This window comes from Podarcis melisellensis, assembly GCF_964234715.1.
Source record: "Podarcis melisellensis genome assembly, chromosome: 8".
Taxonomy (NCBI): domain Eukaryota; kingdom Metazoa; phylum Chordata; class Lepidosauria; order Squamata; family Lacertidae; genus Podarcis; species Podarcis melisellensis.
Genome location: NC_138540.1, coordinates 86,368,205 through 86,382,848, shown reverse-complemented (window position 1 = coordinate 86,382,848; position 14,644 = coordinate 86,368,205). Strand labels below are relative to the sequence as shown.

At 49.5% G+C, this 14,644-nt stretch overlaps 1 protein-coding gene across 2 annotated transcripts in view; it reads right to left on the bottom strand.

Annotated features, from left to right (window-relative positions):
• SIPA1L3 (signal induced proliferation associated 1 like 3) overlaps positions 1-14,644 on the bottom strand; it is a 77,645-nt gene that overhangs the window by 34,081 nt on the left and 28,920 nt on the right. For both annotated transcript variants that reach the window (XM_081921895.1, XM_081921894.1), the window contains 6 exons: positions 9,545-9,733; positions 6,708-6,882; positions 6,397-6,500; positions 5,898-6,055; positions 3,927-4,503; positions 1,958-2,232 (listed from right to left, as the gene is read on the bottom strand). In XM_081921895.1, the coding sequence (XP_081778021.1) occupies positions 1,958-2,232; positions 3,927-4,503; positions 5,898-6,055; positions 6,397-6,500; positions 6,708-6,882; positions 9,545-9,733 (1,478 nt within the window). The remainder of the gene's footprint in view (positions 1-1,957; positions 2,233-3,926; positions 4,504-5,897; positions 6,056-6,396; positions 6,501-6,707; positions 6,883-9,544; positions 9,734-14,644) is intronic.

The window sequence follows — 14,644 nt, the reverse complement described above, 5'->3', positions numbered from 1 at the left end:
TTTCAGAAAGTGAGAGGATTTCAGGTGATAAATCCAATGGGATGCGATGGATTTGGATTACCTGCAGAGAATGCGGATATTGATCATGGCTTTCATCCAGCAGATTGGACACAAAGTAATATTCGGAACATGCGAAAGCAGCTTGAAGCGTTAGGCTTGTATTTTATTTGGGATTGGGAAATAACCACTTGTTTGCCAGAGTACTATAAGTGGACACAGTATCTTTTTATTAAGCTTTATGAAGCGGGGTTAGCCTATGAAAATGAAGCAATGGTTAATTAGGACCCTGTGGATCAGACTGTTCTTGCTAATGAACAGGTGGATGAAAATGGCTGTTCGTGGCGTTCGGGAGCAAAAGTGGGAAAGAAATACCTCAAACAGTGGTTCATTAAAACATCTGCCGATGCAAAGGCTTTGCTCAATGGTTTGTCAGATCTCCCCAAGTGATATGGAATAAAGGAAATGCAAGCTCATTGGTTAGGAGACTGTGTTGGATGCTATTTTGAGTTCATGCTAAAGACTAAGAAACCAGATGTCAAAGAGAAAAATAACTACCAAACTTTTAGAAGACATCTAAAGGCAGCCCTGTTTAGAGAAGCTTTTAATGTTTAATAGGTTATTGTATTTTAGTGTTTTGTTGGAAGCCGCCCAGAGTGGCTGGGGAGACCCAGCCAGATGGGCGGGGTATAAATAAATTTATTATTATTATTATTATTATTATTATTATTAAAGGTAAAGGTGAAGGGACCCCTGACCAGTAGGTCCAGTCGTGACCGACTCTGGGGTTGCGGCGCTCATCTCGCTTTCCTGGCCAAGGGAGCCGGCGTACAACTTCCGGGTCATGTGGCCAGCAGGACTAAGCCGCTTCTGGCGAACCAGAGCAGCGCACGGAAACGGCGTTTCCCGCCGAAGCAGTATCGACTTGCACTTTGAGGTGCTTTTGAATTGCTAGGTTGGCAGAAGCAGGGACCGAGCAATGGGAGCTCACCCCGTCGCGGGGATTCGAACCACCGACTTTCTGATCGGCAAGTCCTAGCTTCTGTGGTTTAACCCACAGTGCCCAAGCCTAAATGGATATGTTGCTTGAGGCAGAACTGAGCGTCCACTGCAACATCAGCCACAAGCCTTGCCCATCTCTCACGGGGACAGTAATGGAGACCCGGGCGCCACCCAAATGATGCTGAGACTCCAATTCCCATCAGTCCCAGCCAGCATGGCCAATATGGGAGCTGTAGTCTAACTGATCGCCGAAGAATGGATGCTTTTGAATTCTGGTGCTGGAGGAGACTCTTGAGAGTCCCATGGACTGCAAGAAGATCAAACCTCTCCATTCTGAAGGAAACCAGCCCTGAGTGCTCACTGGAAGGACAGATCCTGAAGCTGAGGCTCCAAGACTTTGGCCACCTCCTGAGAAGAGAAGACTCCCTGGAAAAGACCCTGATGTTGGGAAAGATGGAGGGCACAAGGAGAAGGGGACGACAGAGGACGAGATGGTGGGACAGTGTTCTCGAAGCTACCAGCATGAGTTTGACCAAACTGCAGGAGGCAGTGGAGGACAGGAGGGCCTGGCGTGCTCTGGTCCAGGGGGTCACAAAGAGTCGGACACCACTAAACAACAGTCTAACTGAACTTCAGGATGGCCCTTCCTCGGGAGAAGGTGGGATCTCCTCCACCAGAGGCTGCACAAGCCGTTTGCCAGGGACCCCGAACCAGCCTCCTGCCTTGCAGATCAGGCACTGACAACACAGCTTCCACAGCCCTTGTCAGCTCTGCAATGCGCAGCGGGAGCAAAAGCGTGCAAAAGGGGTCCATGCGAGGCCACCCGATGGGCACGTCTGCACCCTCTTGGCACAGCACAACGGTTTGGTGCAGGAAAAGACAGCTGTGTGGCGCCACAGGGGTCCTTTTGCTGCTGCCAGCCTGCCAGGTGTTGGACGCAAAGCAAGGCCGGCGTTACCTGCGAGGGACGCCGTCCTCATGCGGCGGGACGATGACCACCTTCACCGTCACAGAGGTGCGCAGCCAGTCGATCATCTGGTCATGGCTGAGAGTGACCACCGCCACCTTGCAGATCTCCACCAGCCGGCTGCCCTGGCGCAGCCCTGCTTGCCAGGCAAAGCCGTAGTCCTCCACCTCGGCCACCGTCCCGTCAAACTTCACGTGGAAGCCCAGCTGCCCCAGCCCATTCCTCCGCAGCGTCATCTCCACCGTCTCACAGCCAGAGGTCATGACCTAGGGAAAGAGTCAGAAGGGGCAAAGAAGAGTAGAACCGTAAGGGACCCCGAGGGTCATCTGAGGGATCACCGCTCAACCTCTGCTTACGAAATTTAAATGAAGGATTGCACCCCATCTTCCAGTGGCAGGCAGTGAAATTTTTCGGAGGGGAACAGTTACGGCCAGAGGCGCTGGTTTGCCAGGACACGTGTGGGATGTTGTGACGTCCCAATGTTCCACATGTGAGCATCTTGCCTCTCTCCCTAAGCTTTCCAGGCTCTGGGAAGGAGGCGCCGGGCTTTAACACTTTATTAATTTACTGGGAGGGATGTGGGTGGCGCTGTGGGTTAAACCCCAGAGCCTAGGGCTTGCCGATCAGAAGGTCGGCGGTTCGAATCCCCTAGACGGGGTGAGCTCCCGTTGCTCGGTCTCTGCTCCTGCCAACCTAGCAGTTCAAAAACACGTCAAAGTGCAAGTAGATAAATAGGTACTGCTCTGGTGGGAAGGTAAATGGCGTTTCCGTGTGCTGCTCTGGTTCGACAGAAGCGGCTTAGTCACGCTGGCCACATGACCCAGAAGCTGTGCGCCGGCTCCCTTGGCCAATAAAGTGAGATGAGCGCCACAACCCCAGAGTCAGCCACAACTGGACCTAATGGTCAGGGGTCCCTTTACCTTTACTTTAATTTACTGGGAACATTTAGGGGACCAGTCTAGCCCCCCCAGTCAACCAACCACATGCCACTGCCACCTTCCGAAGAAGACCGTTCCGCTCTGCAGCGGCTCTGACTATCACAAAGTTATTCCTAAGCTTTAGTTGCAATCTGCTTTCCTCCCCCCCACCCATAATTTTTTTTATTTATTTTTTTATTTATTTTTTATTTATTTATTTATTTATTTATTTATTTATTTATTTATTTATACATACTTATCAGGTTTATACATTTCATTAATTTTACAATAATTTTAGCATTTCAAAGCTTCCCCCTCTTTCTGTGGTTCTTTGAATTTATTTTTTAATATCTTCTGCATATCTGAATTCATTTAATTTGCTCATTTAAGTAACTACTTTAAATATATACCCTTATGAAACTACAGGTTATTACAATAACCCGGCCAATGTTTTTACCTGTCTGCAATTTATCTGTAAATATTCAGTAGACCAGTTCCGTTCTTTTATGAAACGTTTATTATCTTGATTTCTCTGTAACGGCTCTGGCCATCAGGAAGTTATTCCTAAGCTTTAGTCGCAATCTCCTTGCCTGTCATTTGAAAACACTGGCTCATTTGAAAACTCCCACTTCCATGGGGCAGCCTTTCAGATACAGTGGTACCTAGGGTTAAAAACTCAATTCGTTCTGGAGGTCTGTTCTTAACCTGAAGCACCACTTTAGCTAATGGGGCCTCCCGCTGCCGCTTCGCCGCCGCTGCACGATTTCTGTTCTCATCCTGAAGCAAAGTTCTTAACCCGAGGTATTATTTCCGGGTTAGCGGAGTCTGTAACCTGAAGCGTCTGTAACCTGAAGCTACCGAGGTACTGAGCTACCACTGTATTCTTTCACATCAACACCCAGTCTCTTTCCCCCAACTCCCTCTACCACGCCTCCTAAATATGGCTTGGTTTCCCAACTTGGTTTCAAACTCCCACCTGCTCCTCACAGGCATGCAAAGGGCCCAAGGATCTAAGGGTGTTATCCTGACTTAATGTCACTGACCTTCAGCCGCTGCACAATCTCCTTGATGTCCTCCGGGTTGCTCTCCAGGGCCCGGATGAAAATGTGGTCCCCGCGCCCGTAGAAGATCTTGATGCTGAATGTGTCCGGCGTCCACCCGATCACGTCCGCGCAAAAGCAGTTGAAGACCACCTCCTTGGTGCCCAGGTCCAAGAGGACGACAAACTCGTTGGAGATGCCCAAGATGCACTCGATCTCCAGCCCCTGGGTGTAATCCTGCGCCTGCACGTGCCACGCAATGGCCCCGGCGCTGTGCTGCTCGGCCCCCGGCCGGGCTTTCGTCTTCTCCTTCTTCTTGGAGGCCAGCGAGATCAGGTTGAACTTCCCCGTGGAGTCAATGGGCGTGCTGGTGACGCAGTTCTCCGCCAGGTCCTTCAGGTACTCCTGCCGTGTCCGCGTGGCCATGGTGTGGAACTTGTCCGACTTGTGGGCCGCGTTCTCGGCGTTGATCACCTTGGCCAGCAGGAAGTCCCGGAAGACGTCGGATTTGTGGAAGGCGGCTCGGCTGGGGATGGCTGGCCCAAAGGGAGGGACGTCTTTGGAGCGGGTCACCGCCACGCTGGGGACACGGAAGGAGAGAGGGGGGAAGCACAGCTTGGACCAAGCAGAAGACAGGAGCCAACACCATGGGAGTTAACTCGTTATTAGCCAAAACACACACAGGCTTGTGATTTCAAGATTTACCCACCCGGGAAGAGTGGCAGATGAAGTTGATGGACTATATGGAACTGGCGGAAATGACTGGCAGAATCCGAGACCAGGGAGAAGAATCGGTGGAGGAAGAGTGGAAGAAATTTAAAGACTATTTACAGAAATATTGTAAAATTAATGAATGTTAAAAGGAGTTGGAATGAAGCTATGTGGTTTTAGCAGAAATGTTATAAAGGTTTAGGAAAAAATAGACTGTTAATTGGTGAAAGGAGGAAAAGTTAAGTTTTATTATACTAAGATAATTTACGGGACAAAAATTGGAAAAGATGGAAAGGATTTGCTGAAATAGCTAATCGAATTAGAATACAAAAAGGGAGGTGTGAGGAGGTCAAGGAAACAAGCAAATGAAAGATTAGCTATGGGAAGGTTTGATGTGTTTTTTACTTGTTTCTATTTTTCTGCTTTTTTCTGTTTCTTTTTCCCCCTCTCTTTTTTATTGTGATTGCTGGTTTGTTTTTGTTTAATATGGTGTTTTTATCTTCTTCTTTTTTTGTAACTTTTAAAACTTTAATAAATATTACTTCTAAAAACAAAACAAAACACAGGCTTGTGATTTCTGGGCTGGACGAGCCTTGGCGTCCCTTCCAACGCTATGACTTGGCTGAGGGTCAGGCCTCATGAGTCCAGCAGTTCATCCCTGGTAGGTCTTGCTCCACAGATCAGTTGCCCAGACTGAAAGTTCCCACCTCCCCTCCGCCATCTCAGTCTCCACCTCTCCAGGGTTCCCCCCCCCCCAAGCAATCAGAGCCTTAGCCTGCGTGAAGCCAACCTCCTCTCCGCTCTGTTCATGCCTCTCCTGGTTCTGGGAGACCAGGGAGGAGGGGAGCTGGTCACAGCAGGAGGGGGAGACACCCGGGCCACTTCACCAGCTGAACTCATCTCTGCATCTTGGCTTGCCTCTTCTCCTGCCTCTGAATCTGGGCCTCTTCCTGCTTCCTGTTTCAGCTGAATGATGTCGTGATGACCTCATGTGATGGGCGGAATAAAGGGTGGCCCCGCCCACTCGTCAAATTTGCCCCTGGTCACCTCAAAAGCTCACTTGGCCCATAGGATAAGCATTCCTCCTGACTAGCGTCAGCTCTGCCTGGGGGGCTTCCTCCCTCCTACCAGACCCTTCTAGAATGACTATTGCAGGGGGTTGGACTAGATGACCCTGGAGCCCATTCCAACTGCACCATTTGATGATTCTGCCAGAGAGTCTGTGGGATGAGCTTGGGGCCCCTTTCAGGGAGGGGGTGTTACCTGTAGCAAACGTTCTCTGTGCAGGGATTCTGGGCCCGGACGATGATGAAGACATGCTGGAAATGGGAGCGGATGTTCTGGGGGGTAAAGGGCAGAGCCCCCGGCTCCTGGAAGATGATTGTGACAATGTCGTTCCCAATGTGCCTCTTCCTGAGCAGCTGGAGGAGGAAGGAGGAGATGGACAGACAGAGGGGATTCTCAGTTATTCATCTGAAGTGTTCCTCAAACGCATTTTCATCCAGACCCAGGGCCACGCGTGCAAACGATACAGTTCAGAACATGTCCAGCATTCCTTGCTCTCTGGGGTCGGGGAGACCCAACATTTTAATTTCATTTTCCGTTTTAATTTGCACACGACTTTTCTTCTTCGCTGCTAGAACACAAGGCGGTTCTGCAAGTCGCAGAACCAACAAAATAGACAGCGAAGATCCCACATCTTATAATCTGATCAAATAAGTCTTTTTCCTAAAAAAAAAAATATGCAACCCCACTCTCGTACCTGCTGCCTATTGTTGGGGGTGTAAGGAAGCATCGTGGAGACGTGGAACATGATCTCGTAGCCCTGGTAGGTGGTGTAGAGAGAGTGGGTGCCCGTGGAGTCGGCTGGAAGGCAAAAGCAAGCAGGAGAGAGGCTCAGGAGGGACTGGCAGCGGGGACTAGTGGGTGGAGAGGAGGGATAGACTGGGTGGCTCCTTCACAGCCTCCCCCCTGAGCAGCCAAAGAGAGTTGGGGAACGGGAGGTTTCGGGGGGGGGGGACAGAGAGCAGCCGGCCTTCTGCCTGCCCCCAGCAAATGGCCGGAGGAACCTACTTTTGGTGTCCAGCTGGGCGGCATACTTGTCGAAGCCCCTGAGGCACACCTTCTCCCCCAGCAGCGCCAGGAACTCCTCAAAGGCAGGCCCGGCCTCTTCGTTGTTGTACATCTCCTCCTCGGAGCTCTGGTCGGCTTTGCAGTACAAGACGCCCACCTTGTGCTTGCGGCAGAGCTGAGGGGGCAGAAGAGAGAGGGTGAGAAGTGCCAAGCAGGGGGAGCCCACGGGGCAGAGGCCTCGCGAGAGACACTTCCCCTGCCACGCGTCACAGGATCCGGCCACGGCGGGGCCAGCCTCCTTCTTCCCAGACTGGCAGAAGGGCACGAACAGGAAAGGGAGGCAAGGGCGCCCTCAGAGGAACGCCGCAAGGTGTTCTGAATCTACCTGCGCATGTTCAGAGCGTTGAGACCGTAGCTGGAACAGGACACAAAGGGGAGTCCAGCACCCCGCTTCTCTCTTTTTTAAAAATAATTTTTATTGATTTTAACATATAAATTATAAAATGTACCACAAAACTTATCACTTATACAATCTTTTTAGACTTTCATCAGCACCTCTGATGATCCACTGTTTTAACCACTTCTTATGCGTTTCTTAGGGACACAGGTGGCGCTGTGGGCTAAACCACAGAGCGTAGGACTTGCCGATCGGAAGGTCGGTGGTTCGAATCACCGTGACGGGGTGAGCTCCCGTTGCTCAGTCCCTGCTCCTGCCAACCTAGCAGTTTGAAAGCATGTCAAAGTGCAAGTAGATAAATAGGTACCACTCCAGTGGGAAGGTAAACAGCATTTCCGTGCACTGCTCTGGTTCGCCAGAAGCGGCTTAGTCATGCTGGCCACATGACCCGGAAGCTGTATGCCGGCTCCCTCGGCCAGTAAAGCGAGATGAGCGCCGCAACCCCAAAGTCGGTCATAACTAGACCTAATGGTCAGGGGTCCCTTTACCTTTTATGCATTTCTTAACTTTAAATTGCCTTTACATCTCTTAACAAATCATCCTTCCCCTTCTCCATTTTAGCAATACTTCCAATACTCCTCCTCACAAAACTTGTTGCAAACCTACAAACGTTGTCTGATCTACGGCACCCCGCTTCTCAAAGATGCCAGCCAGGGGCCCGAATGCGAATCCTGCAAGCAGGACCTGAGCAGAACAGCAGCGGAGGGAGAACAAGGTCCCTGCGGCTTGCAGCCCTCGACAGTCATCTGCTCTGCCGTCGATTTGTCTATCTTTGCCACCCAAGTTGAGGCCATCCCCTGCCTCCCAGGGAAATGAGTTTCAGAGTTTATGTCTGCCGTCTGAAGAAGGACTTTCTTTCGGATCTTCCCACACTCAGCTTTTCCCATGGGATTCAAGCATGACCATCATCTCTCCTCTTTCTCCACAACAACGGTCACCATCGTCTGCATCTCGGCCAGGTCTTCTCTTGCTCAAGTGCAAGAAGTCTGCAAAGTCCCAAATGCGACAACCTTCCCTCGCCCCGCGGGGATCCCCTGATCTCTCTGGCTGCCCTTTCATCTCAAACTTTCCCAGATCTACTGCAGTTGTACCTTGGTTCTCAAACAGAGTCCGTTTGACTCCCGGAACTGTTAGAAAACCAAGGCGTGGCTTCTGATTGTCTGCGGGAGCGTCCTGCAGCCAATCAGAAGCTGCGTCAGATGTTCGACTTCCAAAAACCACTCGAAAACCAGAACACTCGCTTCCGGGTTTCGATCGTTCAAGAACCAATTTGTTCGGGAGCCAAGGCATTTGAGATCCAAGTTACGACTGTACAGCCTTTTGGAGGCGAGGCAACCGGAGAGGCAGGCAGTAGGATGTCTGCCCCGGAATCTGGTGGATCTCTCCTGCTCCCGGAATCTGCCTCATCCCCTTTCAGAACCCTCAGTGCCCATCCCATTTTGCATACCTCTCCAGATATGCCCCACGGAGGACCCTTAAGGTCCATAAATAGCAACACCCTAGAAGTCCCGGTCCCTAAAGAAGTAAGATTAGCCTCAACCAGAGCCAGGGCCTTTTCAACACTGGCTCCGGCCTGGTGGAACGCTCTTTCTCATGAGACCAGGGCCCTGCAGGATCTGATTTCTTTCCGCAGGGCCTGTAAGACAGAGTTGTTCCGCCTGGCCTTTGGCTTGGAGCTAATTTGATTCCCTCCCTCTCTTTCCTCTTTCCTTTCTCCTTCTGTGATGGAACTCCTATTTGGGGACTTCCCTGGCTTTTCCGGCCCATGTAGGACCAGTCTGGACAGTTGGCCTTGGTGAAGACTTGGCGTTTTCATCCCCCCCCCCAAGTTTTTGATTTGAGTTCCTACTGAAATGAGGTTGCATTTTAATGTTGTATTTTAATCTTGTTTTTAAGTTGTATTTCAATCAATTGTTTCATACTGGTGTTAGCTGCCCTGAGCCCACTCTCGGCTAGGGTATAAATAAAATTTAATCAGTTTGATTCCCTCCCCCTCTTCCTTTTTTCCTTTCTCCTCCTGTGAAGAGGCTGCATCTTAATGTTTTAATGTTGTATTTTAATCTTGTTTTTTAAATTGTATTTTAATCAACTTGTTTTTATCATTGGTTGTTAGCCGCCCTGAGCCCGGTCTTGGCTGGGGAGGGCGGGGTATAAATAAAATTTATTATTATTATTATTATTATTATTAAATCCCACAAATTGCTGACATGTCTTTTCTTCTGATACCCCCAAGCTCTAGTATTATTTGGCACATGCATGTTTCTCTCCACCCCATCTCTTGCCCTTCACCCCACTGACCAGGGAGCAAGGACGGAAGAAGGGCCAATGCCCACCACCACCCCGGCCATCCCACCCCCCACCTCCCCCCCGCCTCACTCACCCCCTGCTCGTCCAGCTTCCGCAGCTGCTCTGTGACTTTGGGGACGCTGAGGGCCAGGCGGAGGCAGTGGATGTTCAGCTCGGGGATCACGTTCTCCAGCACGTCCTTGAGGGGGAGCCCGCGGACGGTGCCATGCTTGGTGGAGGTGGGCGTGGCATCCTCCAGGATGGAGCCACGGAGGGTGGTCAGCTGCAAGGAGAGAGAGAGTCTGGTCAGAGGAGCCTCCCGGCATTTCCTGTCCAGACCTGCCACGTGGGTGGAGCTAACCGACACGACCCGCTTTGTGGTGGCGCCCACCCCCAGCAGAGCGGAAAGCCAGCGGGTGAAACCGGCCCAACAGGGCAGGCTGCCTGCCAGGCACCCGGGAAGAGAGGCTGCCCACATGGCTCGGGAACAGGGGCCCCTGGAGACGATGCTTTCCTCCATTTTGGTCTCAGAGTGTTGGAAGAGAGGGATAATAAACTGTTTTTATATGCAGTAACGGCAGCAAGAATATTACTGGCACAGAAATGGAAATGAGAACTACCGACCAAAGAAGAATGGCAGACGAAATTAATGGACCCTGCAGAATTAGACAAGATGACAGGAAGGATCCGAAACCTGCAGGACCAGAGATTCTCAGAGGACTGGAGTAAATATCTGAACTATTTGAAAAGCAATTGTAGCAGGACTTCAAGAAGTTTTGTAAGGCAGACTATGCGAAGTATTGTAGAGAAGATTATGAAGAGAGTTATTAGTTAAAGTTATTAGTTAAGGATAATTGAAAGTAATAGAGAAATTAAGAAATGTAGATTAAGTGATAAAGATTGAAAAATCTTCAGATGTGGTTGATGGAAGCCCAAAACATTGTATAAGATAAGAAAGTATGTGTTATGATTTTTGGAAATTATTTGGAAAAATCTATATATCTATATATCTATATCTATATCTATATCTCTAATCTATATCTATATCTATAAAGGTAAAGGTAAAAGGACCCCTGACCATTAGTTCCAGTCGTGGCCAACTCTGGGGTTGTGGTGCTCATCTTGCTTTCTTGGCCGAGGGAGCCGGCGTACAGCTTCCAAGTCATGTGGCCAGCATGACTAAGCCACCTCTGACGAACCAGAGCAGCGCATGGAAACGCCATTTACCTTCCCGCCAGAGCGGTACCTATTTATCTACTTGCACTTCGATGTGCTTTCGAACTGCTAGGTTGGCAGGAGCAGGGACCGAGCAACAGGTGCTCAGCCCGTCGCAGGGATTAGAACCGCCAACCTTCTGATCGGCAAGTCCTAGGCTCTGTGGTTTAACCCACAGCACCACCCGTGTCCCATATCTATATCTATATCTATTTAATCATCTATCTATCATCTATCTATCATCTATCTATCATCTATCTATCTATCATCTATCTATCTATCTATCTATCTATCATCTATCTATCATCTATCTATCATCTATCTATCTATCTATCTATCTATCTATCTATCTATCTATCTATCTAGTGTTGGAAGAGAGAGGCAACCTCGAGACACACCTCAGGACCCAATTCTGAACATTTAAAGGTTTGTCTCCAATTCACTTTGCAAATTTCAAAGCTTTGCGAACAGAGATTGAGAAACAGGAAAGCTGGAAGAGGGGATTGTTTGGGCTCCAGTTTTCAAATAGCAAGGTGGCTTCTTGTAGGGAAGACTGTTCGCTTTCCCTAGATAATGGAAATATGTATCTTGAAAAGGGCAGTCAATTCAAACGGAGGGTTGGAAGCTCTCGCAGATAAACGATCTGGAGAGCTGCAGAACGGATTCTGAAGAGCATCTTGGAATCCACGCTTTTGCTCTGAGGTTGCAAAACAATCCAGAGCAAAGGACCCCTGGGAAGGTGGGGGGCCAGCCTACGAGCCCCACGGAGACACCAGCCTCAGAGCAGTCAAGGCCTGCTCTCTCTCCCCCCCGCCCTTTTATTCATGAGACCCGCTGCTGGTGTGCTCCTCCTCTGGCTGAAGCAGCAAACGCAGGCCCTGCGCTGAGTTGCAATGCCCTCTGCTGGGCTCTGGGGAGCTCCTCACAGCTCAGAGACAGGAGGCGAGAGCAATGGCTGCTTAGGACCCCAGGCCAGGCTTGTGACCCCTCTTTTCAGAGCACAGTAACACGGGGATGGGGGAGGGGGCAATTGCTTTCCACAGGAAGCTGCCTTATATCAATTCTCCCTTGGAAGGTGGGGGACTTGCCTTCGTTGGAGGTTTTTAAGCAGAGGTTGGTTGGCCCTCTGTCAGGGATGCTTTGGCTGTGATGCCTGCAGTGCAGGGGGTGGACTAGATGGCTCTGTGGGTCCCCTTCCAACTCTCCAATTCTGAGGTTCTACGATCCACCTATCTGCTGACATCATGGAGGTGAAATCAGCCAGTGAGCAGGGCTCCAGGGTGCTGGGATCGTGCTGGTGGGACTGACCTTTGGAAGCCAAAGGACTGAACCCTCTGAAATCCGCTTGTGAGCAGAGAGGAGAGAAGGATCTGGCCTGCCCACCAGAAAAGTATCCAGTCCCAATTGTCGCAGGAATTTAAGGAATTATGTATAGGTTGGGGGGGTTGCCCCTCCAGCAGATATCATGTACATGCAGCCCACTACCAAAACCAGCACAATCGCTTTTGTGACTTTTGTGATTTGTCCCCACAAAACACTTCATCACAGTTTCTTCTGATCTATCCAAAGGGCCTCTGCTGCACGATACCAAATGTAAGAATTCACTGATAAATGTTCCTATGTACTGGCTCACTGGGAAAACTTCAGAAATTGATATAGACATGTGAGCTCAGCTGCTCAGCAGCCCCTCTGCCTGAGTGATAATTCCTGGCATCCTGATACCTGAGTGCCAGACAGGTAGCCGTTCCAGAAATAGCAAACCCAGATGAAGACAAAAGGGTGGGATTAACTTGGCTGGGAAACAGGGAAATGTAAATATCTCTTTTGCTACACTTGATGGGTGTTTGGTGGAGGGCAAGGGGGACCATGGGGCAGGGTCCAGGATGCTCAGATTCCTGCCACCAGACCTCCCCTTTCATGATGTAACCATGATGTAACTGTGATGTAGTTTGGGGGGTGTAACATGGGGATTAGCAGCTAATAAAAGTTTGGGTTCTCTTTTGTTCTGGGCTTCCATCTTGTTTCACCTGGTGGCAGGTGGGAGTCCTGTCGCGACAGTCTTCAATCAAGACCAAGCCTACTGGCTGCTGTTTTGCCCTGGTATTCCTGGCTGGGGTCCTTGTTTTTTGTCCAAGGGAGGCCTCAGATTTCTCCGATAACACAATGCAAACAAGCAAGATGCCAAAGAGCAGCTTCTCCGGGTCCTTTAGCTCATGAGGCAGCAGCTCCCACTTTGCAGAGAAGGCAGCCTGGCAGACGAGCTCCCCAATGCCGCTCAGTTGCTAAAAGGGACCGCAGAGGAGCCGGAGGGGTCATGGGGGAGAGCTACTGCCACTTCTCAACGGAAGCATCCTAAAAGAGACAGTCCTCCCTGTTCTGGCCACAGTAGCTGGCATAGCAAAGGCTCATTGGGGTGGTGTGTGCCCTGGATTAGACCCGGAGCACCCGAGAACTTGCTCGAACCACCCGAAACTTTCCCCGAGTCAAGCAAAGCACTGCTTTTGAGCAGAAGACAGTAAGAAAGGATTCAGTTACACAAGATCCAGGTTTCAAATGGAAGTGATTGAAGGGAAAGTGAAACTACTGAAGGCTGCATATAGCATACTGCTAGAATGGGAGATGAAAGATGAAGAGGTTAAAACCAGTCATGATTAAATGGGCACAAGATATAGGTCATAACATTATGTTGGAAGATTGGGAAAGGTTATGGAAAATTGGCTTAAAATTTACAGATTGTTCTCTGTTGAAAGAAAATTATATGAAGATGATGTATAGATGGTATATGACTCCAGTGCAGTTAGGAGAAATGTACAAAACCAGTTCAAATATGTGTTGGAAGTGTAAGGAAAAAGAGGGGACATTTTATCATATATGGTGGGTTTGTAATGAAATTTAAAAGTTTTGGGAAATGATATACAATGAATTGAAGAAAATGTTCCATTTAGCATTTGTTAAGAAACCTGAAGCATTTTTGTTAGGGATTGTAGGAAAAGACCTGCCAAGGAAATTGAAAAATATCTTCATGTATGCGACAGCGGCGGTGAGAGTCTTAATAGAACAAGGATGGAAGAATGAGGAAATCCCGACTATGGCAAGAGAAGCTGGTGGACTATGCAGAACTGGCAAAATTGACTTATAAACTACGGGACAAGGATAACCGGGACTTCAAAGATGAATGGGAACCTTTTACAAAGTACTTAAAGAAACAACAAAGTGAACTGGACTCCTTGACAGGTTTTGAATAAACAAGAAACAATATTGGCAATAACCAGTCAGATTTATACAATTTTGTAAAATGCAGAGAACAACATTTGTAGAGAAACCAGAGATTGGAGCTGAGGGAAGTCGAGGGAGGAAGGGGAGGGTGGGTTATTTTATGGGGGGGGGGGAATCAAGGATGATATTTATTAAGACAATATGTTTTGTTTAAATTCTTAATAAAAATATATTTTTTAAAAAAGCACTGCTTTTGAGAAGGAGGTGCCGTTATCCGACACAAACACACGCAGGGCTCAAGCCAAAGTGCAAAACCAGCCTTGGGCTTCTGAGGACCAGGCGCTCAGCTCAGAGATATGTTGGGGGGGAGAGATCTGGGGGGTGGGGAGAAAGAAGCAAGAGCTCAGAGATATGTTGGGGGGGGAGAGATCTGGGGGGTGGGGAGAAAGAAGCAAGGTGCTCTGCGGCCCAGCAGTGAGGGGTCTGTTCCCAGCAAATGAGGGGCAAACTGCCCACCCACTTCGGCACACAACTTCTGTGGGACAGGGAGCCATACGTTTCCCTCCCTTGGTGGATTCTGTGGCTTCTTCCAACACCCCCCAAGCTCAGCATTCCTTCCCCCCACCACTCCAAGGGGCTTAGGTTAGACTCTCGCTCTGCAGACATTTATGGAGGAAGTGGATGCACTGCATGAACCCTGGGAACTCGGTGGGACAGGACAAAGGCCAGCGGGGAAGGAGCTAAAAAGCCTGGGAAGGAAGTG